The sequence below is a fragment of the Denticeps clupeoides genome, chromosome 3, assembly GCF_900700375.1.
Source record: "Denticeps clupeoides chromosome 3, fDenClu1.1, whole genome shotgun sequence".
NCBI classification, from domain to species: domain Eukaryota; kingdom Metazoa; phylum Chordata; class Actinopteri; order Clupeiformes; family Denticipitidae; genus Denticeps; species Denticeps clupeoides.
In genome coordinates, this window is record NC_041709.1 from 10551922 (window position 1) to 10566850 (window position 14929).

The 14929-nt window shown below is 41.7% G+C and overlaps 1 protein-coding gene and 1 long non-coding RNA gene across 2 annotated transcripts; both read left to right on the forward strand.

Moving 5' to 3' along the window:
• Positions 1–1315: 1315 nt before the first annotated feature.
• Positions 1316–4197, forward strand: LOC114786846 (uncharacterized). Its single transcript, XR_003749257.1, has 3 exons — positions 1316–1552; positions 1650–1724; positions 2542–4197. It is a non-coding gene; the product is annotated as an uncharacterized LOC114786846 (long non-coding RNA).
• Positions 4198–5365: 1168 nt separating this feature from the next.
• Positions 5366–9496, forward strand: ptges (prostaglandin E synthase). Its single transcript, XM_028973826.1, has 3 exons — positions 5366–5521; positions 5921–6003; positions 8068–9496. Exons 1-3 carry the CDS (start codon positions 5414–5416, stop codon positions 8315–8317), a joined length of 441 nt encoding a protein of 146 aa, XP_028829659.1. The 5' UTR covers positions 5366–5413; the 3' UTR covers positions 8318–9496.
• The last annotated feature ends 5433 nt before the right edge of the window (positions 9497–14929 follow it).

Below are 14929 nucleotides of genomic sequence, written 5' to 3' on the forward strand. Positions count from 1 at the left end.
CACTGAATGTTCAAATATGAGACTCAAAATATGGATTTGTGTAATTAATTGATTAATATTGATTAATACTTAATTTAATAAATGGAAATGCAAAATAATGCTGACCCTTCTGAAAAGAAATTGACCTGCATTGCTGCTTTTTGCTGATGACTAGAATGGCTATTGTATCCTCAGTTTTACTGGTGGGCCTAGTACCAATATCCTACATTTATCATGCTCACCGCCACAAGAATAATAGTGATAGGTTAATGGTGGCCAAGATGGCTGATCAACAGTGCACACATGCTCATGTCGGTGATGTCATGTTGGATATTTGGTATCTAGGTGAACAGTTGAATATCATTAATTACATAATTGCACCATGTCAGCGATCTGGCATTTGTAGAGCCATCTTTGGTCACCAGCAGAATAGGGTCAAGCATCAGCATCTGGCAGCTATGCAGGTTGGAGATGCTTTTTTCAGAAGGTTGACCAAACATATTTGAAAATCCATTTTTGTCTCTGAACAATGTTACAGAATTTACTGTTAATAAAGCTTGTATATTCTGCGCTTTTTTTGGTTTTGTTTTGGATTTTCCTTGTAGCTCTTACCTTACCTTTCATTGTATAGCTTGCTGCCTAGTAAGCAGTAAACCCACACCCAACTGAAAGGAAGCCTTCCGTTGCTCCAGTGTAGATGTTTTGGACTGTTCTCCAGGTATACCCCTCATATCTGAGGTTCACTGGTCATCCTTTTGAACACTTGGTAACCTACAAAACAGAGGCTCTGACCTTGGATCCTTGCAATGTTTGCTCAGATTCTTACACTTCCATATCCCATCAATTTAAAGGACAGACTTTTCCACTTATCAAATCAAGACAAATCAACAGTTCATAATTTTTTTTAACTGAATTTGGTGCTGATCTGCGACACAATTGTCAGTCTCCGTAGCCATCTGTGCTGTCTGTGTTCTACTTCTGAGATCTGGCTAGCCAGACAAGGACCAAATCATGCACAATTGCATTTGTCTGAAAGAAAAACACATCAGCCCTTTAATCAAGGAATACCTGAAGATCCTAAAGCTGCTCAAGTCTTTACAACAGAGCATTTACGGTAATAATAATTACAGCTCTCACTTCAAAGGCCATTACTTTGTCACACGAACGCCGGATTCGACATGCCTGCGTGAACCATGTCAAACAAAGACCTGGAGGGCTTCTCATTGTTCTCAGCCAGCCACAGGCTGGAAGGCAGCTGAGCCTCTCCTCTTTGAAGCATCTATCTTTGGCTGCCCCTGCCCCTCCCTGTTCAGTCTGACAACCTCCCCGCTATTATCATTCACGTCCCACCGCCACTGTCTGGCTGTACTCTTTTAGACCGCCAGCGAAGGGGAAAGAGAGAGAGAGGGAGGAAGAGAGGGGGCAGAAAGAAATCGCTAATTTGGTTGACCTGGAGATTTTAGAGTCCCTCAGCAGTCGGGTACGCAGATAGTGGTCCAGACGGAGAGAGGAGTGGGAGGTGGGAGAGGTGTGGGGTGAGGGGCTCTGCAGTAGAGGAGCATCCACGACAGAGGTGGGTCTCTTATCTTCCTTCTTTAGAACCATGTTGGATCTTTCTGCATGCCAGCCTGGCCTCAAAGAAAACAGACCTCTCGCTTCTGTTTGTGCAGCCAAAGCATTAGCATGTGTACTGCTAGCAGATTGCAGTAGATGCTTGGCTGAATGCAGCTGGACCTAAAAGACAGGTGTGCCAAGATTAAAAAATATATCTAATTAGCGTTTTAAACATGTTTTTACATGAAATGCAGATTTTGCCGTTAAGATGGGCACTGAGTGAGAAAACTGTATTTTTAATAATTTAGTGCACAATCCAAATATAGGATGGGCAAGTAAATTATTCCCTGTATCATACAAATTTCTGTTGGACTATATGTTTAGATCACATGCATAAATGGCTTTAGGTAAAATAATTTGATAGTTAGCCAACATTAGAACTTTTTGGTTTTCTGCATGATTCTGTTTACAGCATGCAACTTGAATATAATATTTTGTTTCATTGTATTATTTTATTCATAATATTGTTTTCATTATGAACAATTATATTGGAAATATATGATTTTGCCACATATAACCATTTTCAGGGTGGGGCTAAGAATAAAGTCTCAGTCTTTCACAGTGCTGATGAGCTTTGCAATGCTGATTTTTTTAAAACTAATGTTTAGATCTCAAAAAATAGGTACTCTTGAGTAATATGGCAAGATTTGTGCAAAAGGTGTGGCCAAGTAAATTTAAATTTAATTTTTTATTTTTTTTACAAAGTTACAACAGTTTTTCTCAAATCAATTGAAGGCATTGCAATTCCTAGTCCTTTTATTGAATTATTGAAACTTTCACTTTTTAATGACCATTATATGTGTGTTTTAGTTACTGTTTTTTTTTTTGTTTTTTTTTTCTCAGAATGTCAGTTGTACATTCAGAATGTTGTATGTCAGTTCTGTGATGTGCAGGCAGGCTGCCATTTTGGTGGCTATTTCTGTGACTTTTATTTCTTTTGTAACACAGGTCTGCAGACAGGGAAACAGCAATCCCGATCGTTCCAACCTGAACACATCAAACACAACACAAACACATCTGGACTGCACTTCGGAAATCCTTGGAGGACGGGAGGAGATTCTTCAAGGGGTTGAAGGGGTTAAACAACTTCTCAACTAGCAAAATATTCAAAATAATCAAACTCTAGAATTGACTAATTCTGCTGCCATCAACATGTCTCTGAGGAATCCACTAAACTATGTCTTCAGCTGCGATTAGAGAATAGACGTTGTGTAGCCAATTGACATGAGCTACACTCAGTGGACATCAGGCCAGATGTGTGGAAGCCCTGGTATTTAAACATTGGCACCCAGACGGCAGCAGGTTTCATCTGGAGACCCACGCCGCCGCAGTGCTCGAGAGTAAATATTTACGCCCTGCTCATCCACAGAACGAAACAGCGATGGGTGCTACACCAACACATCCCTCAGAGACCCACCATGAATGAGGAAGTCAAACCCAGTCTTCTCCTGGGTCATCTAGTCTAACCATGAGCGTTTTACATTTTCTGGCCTGACGGAAACTTTCCCGAACAGACATCTGCTTGTTGGGACATTGTCTGGTAGTAGACACTGTATCTGCCTGTGTTTACACAAGATCAGATGTCTGTGTCCGTGTGCCAGGTTGCATCTGAGATCACATGTCTGAAACCTTATCTGCTGGTGGAGGCGACTATACCAGACCCATGGGAAGGTGCTGAAGGAGTTTGCATCTTTAAGAAGTCCGTGTTTTTTGACGTGTGAGCACCATGGGCTGTGCTTTTTGCACGCAGCTCATTGACACGTTGGACGCGTCCATGTCCAGGGTGAGCAGGTCTGTGTTTCCCAGCGTTCCTCAGCAGGAGTACCACAGGTTGTCTGGCCTTCACTACACCTCATCCTTTTCTGATGCTGAGGACTGCTGCGACGATTTGACCTCCACCAGCTCCTCGTCGTCATCAGAATACCATGCTGAATGCCAGGCCGCTGAAGATTAGTGTGGCATCTGGACAGGCACTTCCTCCCTACCAAGAACCAAAGTCTTACAGCTCTTCTGTATGGAATGCCGCCAATTAAAATAATTTATGCTCTTCCTTGCTATATGGTACGTTTTGCTAAACATTCAGGTTAAAACGATGTTCATTGGACATATTTTTGTATTGTACTGCACAGGTACTTCCTGAATTTAGCATGCTAACCAGCTAGCAGGGACCCACACTGTCTTGTAATTTGTCAATTGAAAGTGTCATTGTGATACCCAGCAAGCGCAGCACACGGTGCACACCACAAAATGTGTCCTCTGCATTTAACCCATCACCCTTGATGAGCAGATGGCAGCCATAACAGGTATTGTCCTGCTATTGTCCTGTATGGAAGTGGGGACATTGCTTTGCTCAACGGCACCTCAGTGGCAACTTGGCGGCTCGGGATTTGAACCGGCAACCTTCAAATCATGGGTCAGTTTCACCACTGCCCCTATTGGCCTAATAGGTCTTACACATGGGGTGATGGGAGAATTGGCCATTTTGAAGGTGTTATCTGGAGTTAGTATAATTACATTTTTGAAGACAAACTGTTCAACGAAAGATATATTTTTACTTCTTCCAACTCCTGTGTGAACATGATAAAATAAAGAAAACAATCATAATCAGGTGTTGATACTTAATTATCATCAATGACAATGAAATACTTGATTTAAAAAAGTGCAAATGTCAATATCTCCAAAATGGCTTCACAGCCTGCAAACCCACATGACAACTGAAGTGAAGGTGAAAAAACCCGACAACATAGGTCCTTTGGCTGATTTTCTCCTCCCATTCACATTGAGGGATCCTATACCATTTTCTGCATTTGTCAGATGCCCTTATCCAGCCTTATAGTCTCTGGTCCATGCTCAGTGTGGTGTGCATGATGATGATTATGATGATTTTCTCTTGAGACATGTAAGTGTGAGTGAGTATCACTACAGCTGCTTCCACTCACTTCCTGCATTATGAGTATGGGGGATGCTCCTCATGCTGAGACTTCCCGGTAAACTGAATAATCCTTAAACAAATGGCGAAATCTTCTTCTGAGAAAAAATAATGATCTTTTACATTAATTGACATTGACGTATCAAAAGGACGGTGACATAAACACGTACCCTTAATCTAGCTAAGTAGGTAAATCTGTATTGTCGTCCCATCCCATCAGAGACAATAGGTGCAACATAGAACACAACACTCAACAGCAGCACTCCGACAAATCCACTGTTAGGGTAAAAAATGGGTTACAGTTGTCCTATGTTCGTATAAATATATTCAAATGCGATAGGTAAAAATGTACTGAACGGTACCTTAAATATGAACTGTTACCACGTTGTTTGTGCCGCTGTCGTGCAAGTACTGCAGCGTGAAATGCAAAACTCTGTACTGGACGATCATAAAAACAAGGATGACTCAAAGATCAATGATTATATAGATAATTGGATACCATCCGTATGGCACAATGTCTGAAGGCAACCATTATGATTCAGTTTTGTTTGCTGCCAGCTAAATATTGTTATTATTATTATTATTAGTAGTAGTGTTTTAATTATTATTATATTATTGTTTTATTATTAGTAGTAGTAATGGTGTTTTTATTATTATTGTTATTATTATTATATTATTGTTTTATTATTATTAGTAGTAGTAGTAGTAATAGTAGTATTAGTAGTAGTATTAGTAGCATTCCGTTAGCTTCAGCACTGTAGTTATTCTGATGCTCATCCACACGGATTTCACAACGTGGGGCCACGTTGCGCGTGACCCAACCGGATGCCGGGAGCGCGCCTACATAAGCGGGCGCGCGCGCCGCGCGTCCCCGTTATCCGGTGCGGCGCGATGCTGGCGAGCGGGCCGTTCGGCTGCCTCGTTTTCTACGGCGCGCTGCTGGTGGTGAAGATGTACGCGCTGGCGATCGTCACTGGCCAAGTGAGGCTGAGGAAGAAGGTAACAAACAAATCCGTTGCCAACTAATCTTGAGTTTGAATCGGCGAGGTCCTGGACTATGATGGAAATTGTGTGATAAATCCTAAATGCGACTTTGTAGCGAACAAATCGAAAGAAAGGAGACATTCGATCTTCAGTACGGGGAGGTGTGTTTTTTTTTCCGAAGGTTGGATGAAGGTGCGAGATGCTAATCTGACACGTAGAGAGGGACCAGATTTCATTTTTTTTAATCCTGTACAGTAAATCCACAACGTTAGAAAAGTGCAGGGGAAGGAAGTCGAGAAAAGGCTCGAGATCACTTTCTTTAGAAAACGCTGGAACATCTTAATAACTGGTTTAGGTACGTTAGTCAGATTTAAAAAGGATTAAAAAAACATAATTCTTCTTGATATTGGACAGGCTTTTGCAAACCCAGAGGATGCATTAAGGCATGGAGGACTACAGTATCACAGAGAAGATCCGTACGTGGAACGTTGCCTGAGGTGAGCACCAGCACAACTGCGTAAAACTTAAAATTACTTAAGCCAACCAGAGGTGACTTTTCTTTTTTTTTATTTTATTAGTTGCGCCTAAAGTTTTCCATAATGAACCCAAAATTCTTTGTCATGCAAAGCCCAAGAGGTACGTTTACTCGGTTGTGTTTCAGCATGCTGCAGGAATTTGAGAGACCCTGGTGTGGAAACTCTCGCTTTCTCTCTCTTCCTCCCCCTCTTCCTCGCCTTCAGAAATCTTCAGTCTATCTCTTTATTCTCTCCACTCTCAGTTGGGAAAGCTTTCCGGCCCATTATGTCTCTGAATTTTATATCAGTACTTTTGTTTCCCCTGGTGTGTGTGTGTGTGTGTGTGTGTGTGTGTGTGTGTGTATGTCTGTGCTGGATCCCTGAAATAATATTAGTTCAGTCTGTGTGTTTTTCTCTCTCGGGCCATTTTGAAATGGTATTTCTGCCTCTGTAGGTATGTGCACGTCTGCGACTGAAACCGGATATGCCGCGTTGCTCTGTTAGATGCTGTCGATTACTGACAACGCGTCCTGGCAAACACCCCCGGCATGGTGCTTCTGTGACCAAACTGGTGTCACCATTATCTTAAAGAATGTGTGCCCTTGGGCTAATGAATTTGCACGCACAGCGTTTTTATCTGGGATCCGGAAGGATTTCCAGACTCCCATGTTGTCCCTGTTGCCTTGTATATATTGGAAGCACTCTATTCATAATTTAGAACAAGATTTAGAAAGTAAGAATGTTTCCATCTGTGAGGGTTTGTTGGACGGTTTAAAGCAAAGGTCAACATATGGTCATAACTGCCGAGCCGTGATTTCCAGGAATGCTGAGTCTTATGGAAGCAGGGGGCAGCAGACTTGATGGAAAGGGTTTGTAAATTGTGCTTTTCTTGAGCTTGAACTGGTGCATAAAAATGCATAAAAAAACAACCCAAAGGATTGAAATGTGCCTCTGTGGGATCTGAAATGTGATTGCATGTGGCCAGAAAACTAAGCCAGAGACCTCAGAGGTCCACTACTGATATAAATCTGATGCTATTGCTTGTGGCTATAACTTATGTGTCCTGTTACTCAAGTTATGACTCACGTTTCAACTCTTATTGTGATATGAATTTGATATGAATACAATCTTATTGTTTTTTTTCCACAGTTCTACATGAAATTGGGTCATTATAATGTGTGAATATGTGACTGGGGGGTGGGGGGGTGGGGGTGGGTGGAATTTTCCTGGGAAGAAGCTTGTCCTCACTTTCTCCTTCTTGGCCTTAAGGGAACAAAAGGGCTTCCCTGACCTGAACAGGAAGAAAAGGCCTTTGCTGGGATGCCTGGGGTCCTTTGGTGTAGATAGATTTGCATGTCTGGAAGTTCAGGGTTTGGGGGTTATGGGATTGATGAAACGCAGTTTCACAGAACAGAACACCAAAACTCTCCACAACAATCCAATAATCTCCTTCTCTCCATGAGCACTAGGCAGCCATCTTTGTGATGGCTGTGAACATCACACGATGGCATGGGCGGAGTCTCCAATCACAAGGCCTGTCCCTTTAATTACCTAAAAAAGAAACAGACACACAGCAGAGAACATACAAGACAAACCACTCCTCCCTTAGGACTAGGAACGTAACAATCTTTCTTGCTATGGATGTGGAAAATGTCCTCGATCATTAGAAATAAGAATTCTCACATCATAAAATTATAATAAGCTATCCTTATTGTTTCAGTTGTGGACACATTGTGCTGCCGGCCTCAGTTGAGAGAATTATCTTTTATACCCATTTCCTATTTCAAACACACTTATTTCTACATTCCATGATGTTTTCCAAGCTGTAGATGGTGTCTGCTGTTTTCTTCTTTCTCTAACAATCTGGTGACCTGTCACAACGACATATTGATTATCTTACACATACCTGCACGACTAATGTGTTCAAATAGTATCTGCATCTGTGAGTTTAAAATATTCCATACTGGTTCATTATTTGCAAAAAAGGTAGAGTTATGGTGGGCACGGTTGATTCCTAATATCTCTGTGCCTTCTCTCTTTTCACAGAGCTCACAGGAACGACATGGAGAACATCTACCCGTTTCTCTTCCTAGGGGCTGCCTACTGTCTGATTGAGCCTTCACTGACAGTGGCCAGATGGCACTTCCTAGTCTTCTTCCTGGGCCGCGTGATGCACACAGTAGCATACTTGTTTGCGCTGAAGGCGCCAACGCGCTCGCTGTCTTACATCATTGCCCAGATTCCCTGTTTTTCAATGTTGGTTCAGATTATTGTTGCAGTTGCCTCATATGCATGATGTTGTCCTTTCCCTTCATCGTGGCTTGAGCTGATGAGGTGATGAGTACTGCTGGACCGGCTGATGGAGCTAAGCAATAATCTTGATCAAATAGTTACAGTATTTTATTATGTGTGACAGCAAACTGTCTTTTGGGTCGATCATTTCAGCAAAAATGAAGGTTATTTCACGTCATTGGACATTTCTATTTTCTGGAGCTTAAAGTTACAAAACTGTAAATTTTTCTCGAGTGATCTGCCCTTTTGGGGTACAGTGTAGAGAGAATTCCCTGGGTTCGGTCATCAGCTGTTCACAAAATGCTACCATGCACCCCCAACTGGATTTTTTATTTTTATTTTTTCATGATGATGTTGTATCAATACAGGGACATTAAATATTGATATTTTTGTATACAATTTTAGTCCAATATTCAGTTCTGAGTTATGGCTGAATTATTCATGTAATGTGATCCACCCAGATCGTACACAGCATCTTGTATATCCGCTCTGTTTTTACATTTTTAGTCAATTGTAGAATATTGCAATTTGTACAGTGTCACAAAATACTCTGATATAATCGTATTGTGACACGTATCATGAGATCCTTGTTAATACACATCCCTAGTCGATCACATACTTCACAATGCTTGATGGGACTGTTTGTCGATTACGATTTCAATTCCACTCTGCATCCTTTTCCCTTCTCCCTGTTTGAACAATCATATGAGACCTGTTCTGTTCAGAGTTAGTGGAGCATTATTACTGCAACACTACCCTCTGTCTTGGAGCGGCGTAAATTATGGGATTTAATCACTGGAATTTAGAACTCTGAAGTGAATGAGGCGCTCTGAGGCTCAAAGGCAAAGATTAAGGAAAAGGTTTTCATGCACTGGTGCCTTATGATTATTTTTATAGTCTTTATATCATTTCAGTAGCAGGAGATGGTGGATCTCAAGTCTGGCCATTTTACCAGTCTGAACTTCAAGTGTAAGACCATGAAATACAACCTATTATAATAAAGACAGTATTTTATTAAGGTAAAATATTTATTCAGTTTATGTATTGTTTGCACAAATGTATCCAACAGAGCTTAAATTATTTTGTAAAGTTTGATCATCCTGTTATATTTTGTTGTGTTGGATGTGAGGATTAGTACTGTTGATTTTTTTTTAATAAAAGGCATGTGTTGCAATACATGAGAGCAACCTGGTTTCTGTCACTGTTCACTTTTAGGGGAATGATCCACATTATTTGCATTTACACATCCTTGAGGAATTTTGCATGGATTTCTCTGTTTACATTAGATTGGACGCTCAGTGTGTGCAGAAAACAGAAAAATCCTTCTGAGGTTGAGAACCCTGCCCTTCGCCTAGCTGGAGCTAAAACGTCTGCGTCTGCTGTTTGGCCCAAATCATTATGGCAGTGAGCACATATCAGCATTCCAACATTCCCCTGTCAGTTGTGTGAGGCCAGGGAGAACTGGGGAGAACAGAGGCCTATGGGTGTTTTCTTAGCAAGTTTTAGAGAAGTTGGGAGATGAATCAGATCAGATTTAGGGCAAATGCTCACACACAATCAATTAAATTTCCCTGAACATGTTTGGGCCTGGACCTTCTAGGCTTCTAGGTGTGTCTGTGTGTGTTTGTGTGTGCACATGCATGCATGTGCTCTATGGATTGTCTATGGAAGCTAAGCTTTCCTTTTATGCCTGCATGTGTAGATTCACTTGTCTCTGCGTGTGTGCACAAGATTCAAAGCCAATGAGAGAGTAAACGACGGCTGGAAACAGAGGGAGGGTCACAAAGACACAGCAGCAAAAATGTGCTGTAATTAGAGGTTAGCTGATGTAGACATAGCTGGGATCATTGGGCACCAGGTAGCAGAAACAGCTTATGTAATTAAACTAATGAATCTTTCATTGGAGCCCAGGCACACAATCCAAACCAAACAAGGGCACAGAGACCAAATCAGTCGGAGCGTAGAGCCCTGGCATGCAGCCCTGTAGCCTGGACCAGGCACCGTGTCAAATCAGCAGGCTGCAAGAGGTTTTAGTGAAGGTCAACATTTTGTCACGATGGAAAGGAAAGGCAGAGAAAAAGTGGACACAATCACACAACTAACAAAAGGGCATTTATTAACAAAAACAAGGCATTATGGGCAGACACACAAAGACCATCAAAAAACAGATTACAGGAAAAATGACCAATGACCAGACAAGGAAATGACACAGTGAGCTTATTTAAATACACATACTATCAGGAAATCAGGCAGACAACATAAATAATGTGACATGCTGGATTTGACACGCAATTCAGATGGCCTGCATAAGAAGAATGTGAAAGCCAAAGTTGTTGGCTCCTACTGCACCTACTTCTGGGGCAGTGGTGGCCTAGCAGTTAAGGAAGTGGCCCCGTAATCAGAAGGTTGCTGGTTCGAATCCCTGTCCACCAAGGTACCACTGAGGTGCCACTGAGCAAAGCACCGTCCCCACACACTGCTCCCCGGGCACCTGTCATGGCTGCCCACTGCTCACTCAGGGTGATGGGTTAAATGCAGAGGACAAATTTCACTGTGTGCACCGTGTGCTGTGCTGCTGTGTATCACATGTGACAATCACTTCACTTTAACTTTTCTAATATGAATAATTATGAAAACACCACTACATGCTCAACTGTGAAAGACGTTTTATGACACTTTAGTGGCATCTGCAATCTTTGGTATCTCTGTCTCTTTTACTTTGTGCAATACACTAGCTCTGTTTTATGTATTTATATAATTCATACATTTTTGCTTTATATACTTTATATACTTATTAAATCAGTTTCATTAAATGTGACAATGGACCAATTGAGAAACAGTGGTTGCATGCATGCACCAGACATGACACTCACAGCAAGAGCCTTGACATGCAGATACTGTAAACACTCATCTTGCACTTGCCCTACAATTATGTAGCTAACCAGTTTTATCAGAACGTTTGATTTCCTAATCTTAGATTACACCAAACAGAGATGACTAAGAGCATTCAGGGAAAGTATTCCTCTAGTCTATCCTCTTCTGCACAAACTTTAATCTGCATTATATTACAGACAAGTAATATAACAGTCCATAGCAATAAAATACACAGTTGTTACCTTCTGGAAAATATGGCACAAAAGGGGAATATCTCTTAAAAAGTGGTCATGATCAGTCAGAGCATTTTAATAACTTTTTATACCTATGAGTGAAAAAATGGCAAAGCAAGGAGTTAAGAGCTGAGCTGTACTGGGCTATGTGCACCTAAGATTCACTGATGCATGTGGGATGTGTTCGTAGAAGAGCTACTGTTGCTCAATTTGCTACAACCCCAAAAAGCCCAAAGTTTCACCCCGGATGAATCAACCCTCCTGAATCAACCCTCCCCATTTACCTGGGCTTGGCTCATTTGGAAACACATCCATCCATTTGGTAACATCCATCCCCAGTGGCTGGCTACACAAATTCACAAATTTCTATGGAAGCTAGAAAGGATGTATGGATTATGGGTGAACATGGCAACAATTGTTAAGATGCATATAAATCAGACCCCAAGTGTACGATTTCAAGCATATCCAGTTGAATTTAATTTAGTCTGAAACAATTACATCCCACAGGAGGGTAGTACAAAATCTGTACTAAGTAATATGTTCTTATGATAAACCCTTCTGTGGGATTAATGTAATAAAACAGTCCAGATTTGTTTAATGCTTTTAAAAAGAAAATGTTCCAAAAAAATTCCAATGTTTTCCCACACAGGCTGTATGTCTGCCAATCTGCCAGGTGGGTTATGAAGCTGTCCTGGTATGGACAGGACTAAGAGGTAAACTCCCCAGCCAGTGGTTTTGATTTATAAAACATATGCCAAAGAATCCATTAACATCTGTGTTATCTAATGCAAAACACGTCCTGTCAAAAGAGGAGAAGTAAACACTAAAACACAAGAGAGGGAGGCAGTGGGCGAGCGTGCATGCTTGTGTGTGTGTGTGTGTGTGTGTGAAAGAGAGAGGGTGGAAAATAAAGAGAGGTATTTCCTTTACAAAACACAGCACAGAATGGCCCCATGAGCCATAAAGCAGCAGCCTTTCTGGTGGTTTTCCGGCATTGCAGTGAGTCACCTTAACATTAGAAAGTAAAGCCCAGTCTGCAGATACATCCATGCATTTAGCAACCTGGCTATTAGGAAATGTCCTGCAGTCATTAATGATGTAAGAAAATACTCACCACCTGAGAAAAGATGATCATTTGAATTACAATAGTGTTCATTTGGACTGATGTCATGTGTATCCTAGACAGTGATGAAGCAAGACAGTGGGGAGATCACATTATTGCTCTCTGTGTGCTTTCATATAACATATGTGTTCCTCTGGAAGTGATTGGGCCATTCTGCGCAAAAACAGATATGGTATCCATCTGCTCTTTCTGGTGAGTAGGGGTGTTCAGGGGGGCTATTAATCAGCCAGTGAGATAATAAACAGATAAAGGGAATATTTAAAGAGAGCGATATCTTCATAGTTTGCCTCCAGAATCAACCAACCTCCTTATAATTGGCCAGTAGAACAAAAGCATTTAAAAATTCTAAAGGGTCCTTGAAACTACCTCAGGCCAAGAACTACATGGTGGATATAGAGAAAGATGCAGGGTTCTTTCGTATCAGTTTTATTTATACATAACGCTCTGCGACCTGTGGAATGGGAGCGAAGTTACAAAGAAATTCTGTGTAACAAGGCGGCATTTCCAGCAAACCTGCCTACACCCGTTACCGCCAGCCCTTCAGACTGAATCATCTCCTGTCATCTCCTGAGAGCCTAATGATTCTGATTGTCCTATGCAATGCACACGCCTTCTTTCAGTTGTTTGTAAACAATGTCCCTCAGGACATTCTGGGATGGTGGGTGTATGTGTACTTGGATGACATCTTAATCTACTCACCAATATGTTGGGCCGTACTGATGAGGTTTGTTGCCCATCTATTGTACTGCAAGTTGGAATAGTGCACATTCCACCAGGGCTCCACCTGGGTTTTACCATGTGCTCCAGGGGTGTGGCAATGGATCCCAAGAAGCTGGAATCAGTTGCATCATTTCCCCTACCTACAGTTTCTTGGATTCTGCATTTTTTACAGGTGACACAGCACAATCGCTCTCATCAAACCGGCCAACCAACCATTACACCAGCAGCCACCCACGTCTTCATAACTTTCTGCCATCACTTCACCTCAGCTCCCATCCACCATCACCCAGATCCCAACCATCCATTCATCATGGAGGTTGACTCATCAGACATGTGCACTTGCATGATCCATCTCTCAGTCATTTAGTTCGACTATAATATTCAGCTACTTTTGGCTGTCGCCACAGAAGATCACTCGTTTCCATTTCCCACTCTCCTCAGTATCTTCCTCATCCACACCAGCCACCTGCATATCCTCTTTCACCACATCCATAAACCTCTTTTTGTTTTGCCTCAGCATTTTTCTCTTAACATACTCAGTGTCTCTCCATATGTGAGCAAACTAACACAATCTTGCCTCACACAACCCAAACTTTGTATAATGCATTAGTTCTAATGCAAATCTCAGAATTACATTTACAGCATTTATCAGACGCCCTTATCCAAAGCGACTTACAATCAGTAGTGACATGGACAGTCCCCCTGGAGCAAAGTGTCTTAAGTGTCTTGCTCAGGGACACAATGATAGTAAGTGGGATTTGAACCTGGGTCTTCTGGTTCATAGGCAAGTGTGGTTCATCTCCAAAACATGTAACACTCTCACTACTGTCTTGTAAACCTTCCATTTTACTCTTGCTGATAACCTTTGGTGGCCCTAGTGGGTAAGGAAGTGGACTTGTAATAAAAAGGGTTACAGGTTCAAAAACTCCCTGCTCACTAAAAGGGGGATGGGTTAAATACAGAGGAAACATTTTCTTGTGTGCACCTAATGCTGTGTATCACAACTACAAAAACTTTTGACTTTAAGTGCACAATCATTCCTCCCCTCTTCACCTCTCTTTACCTCACACCCATTACTCTGGACTGATGAACCAAAGTATCTGAACTCCTGCTCCTTCACCAGCTCCACTACCAGTAACGTGGTCATCCCACTGTCCTCCCTGTTAATTCACACACATGTGTTCTGCCTTAGCCATTTACATTTACATTTACGGCATTTATCAGATGCCCTTATCCAGAGCGACAGTAGTTACAGGTTAAGTGCTGAGGGGCACAATGGAACCTGGGTCTTCTGGTTCATATCAATTATATAATAATAAAATAACCTTGTTTTAATTACATTATGATGATACTGGTCCATTTGAAGATCCCTGAAGCTCCAGCTGTTATGGTGTTAGTGGCTGGGTTGACCCTGTGGAACATTTCATGCTGGTTTAATGCTGGTACAGCAGCTGAATTGCCAGGAATCAGGATCTTGAGCTACTCACAGAGAGACAGTTTAGACTTGGGTGGCTGGGACTGAGTGGTTATGGTAGATGCCTGTGTTCATGTTGAGTGCAACAGTGACTACAGGGGACTATTTAGGACAGCCTAGCTGAAATGAGCATCATAGTTCTTGTTTATTTTAACTGTTATGGAATACTTGGCTAAAAAGATGTGTCTTTAG

What these genes read in the sequence shown, in the direction of transcription:
- ptges (XM_028973826.1), top strand. Translation starts at nt 5,414, where the DNA reads ATGCTGGCGAGCGGGCCGTTCGGCTGCCTCGTTTTCTACGGCGCGCTG. An exon ending in AAGTGAGGCTGAGGAAGAAG is followed by an intron (nt 5,522 to 5,920) that starts GTAACAAACAAA and finishes GATATTGGACAG; the next exon opens with GCTTTTGCAAACCCAGAGGA. An exon ending in TACGTGGAACGTTGCCTGAG is followed by an intron (nt 6,004 to 8,067) that starts GTGAGCACCAGC and finishes CTCTTTTCACAG; the next exon opens with AGCTCACAGGAACGACATGG.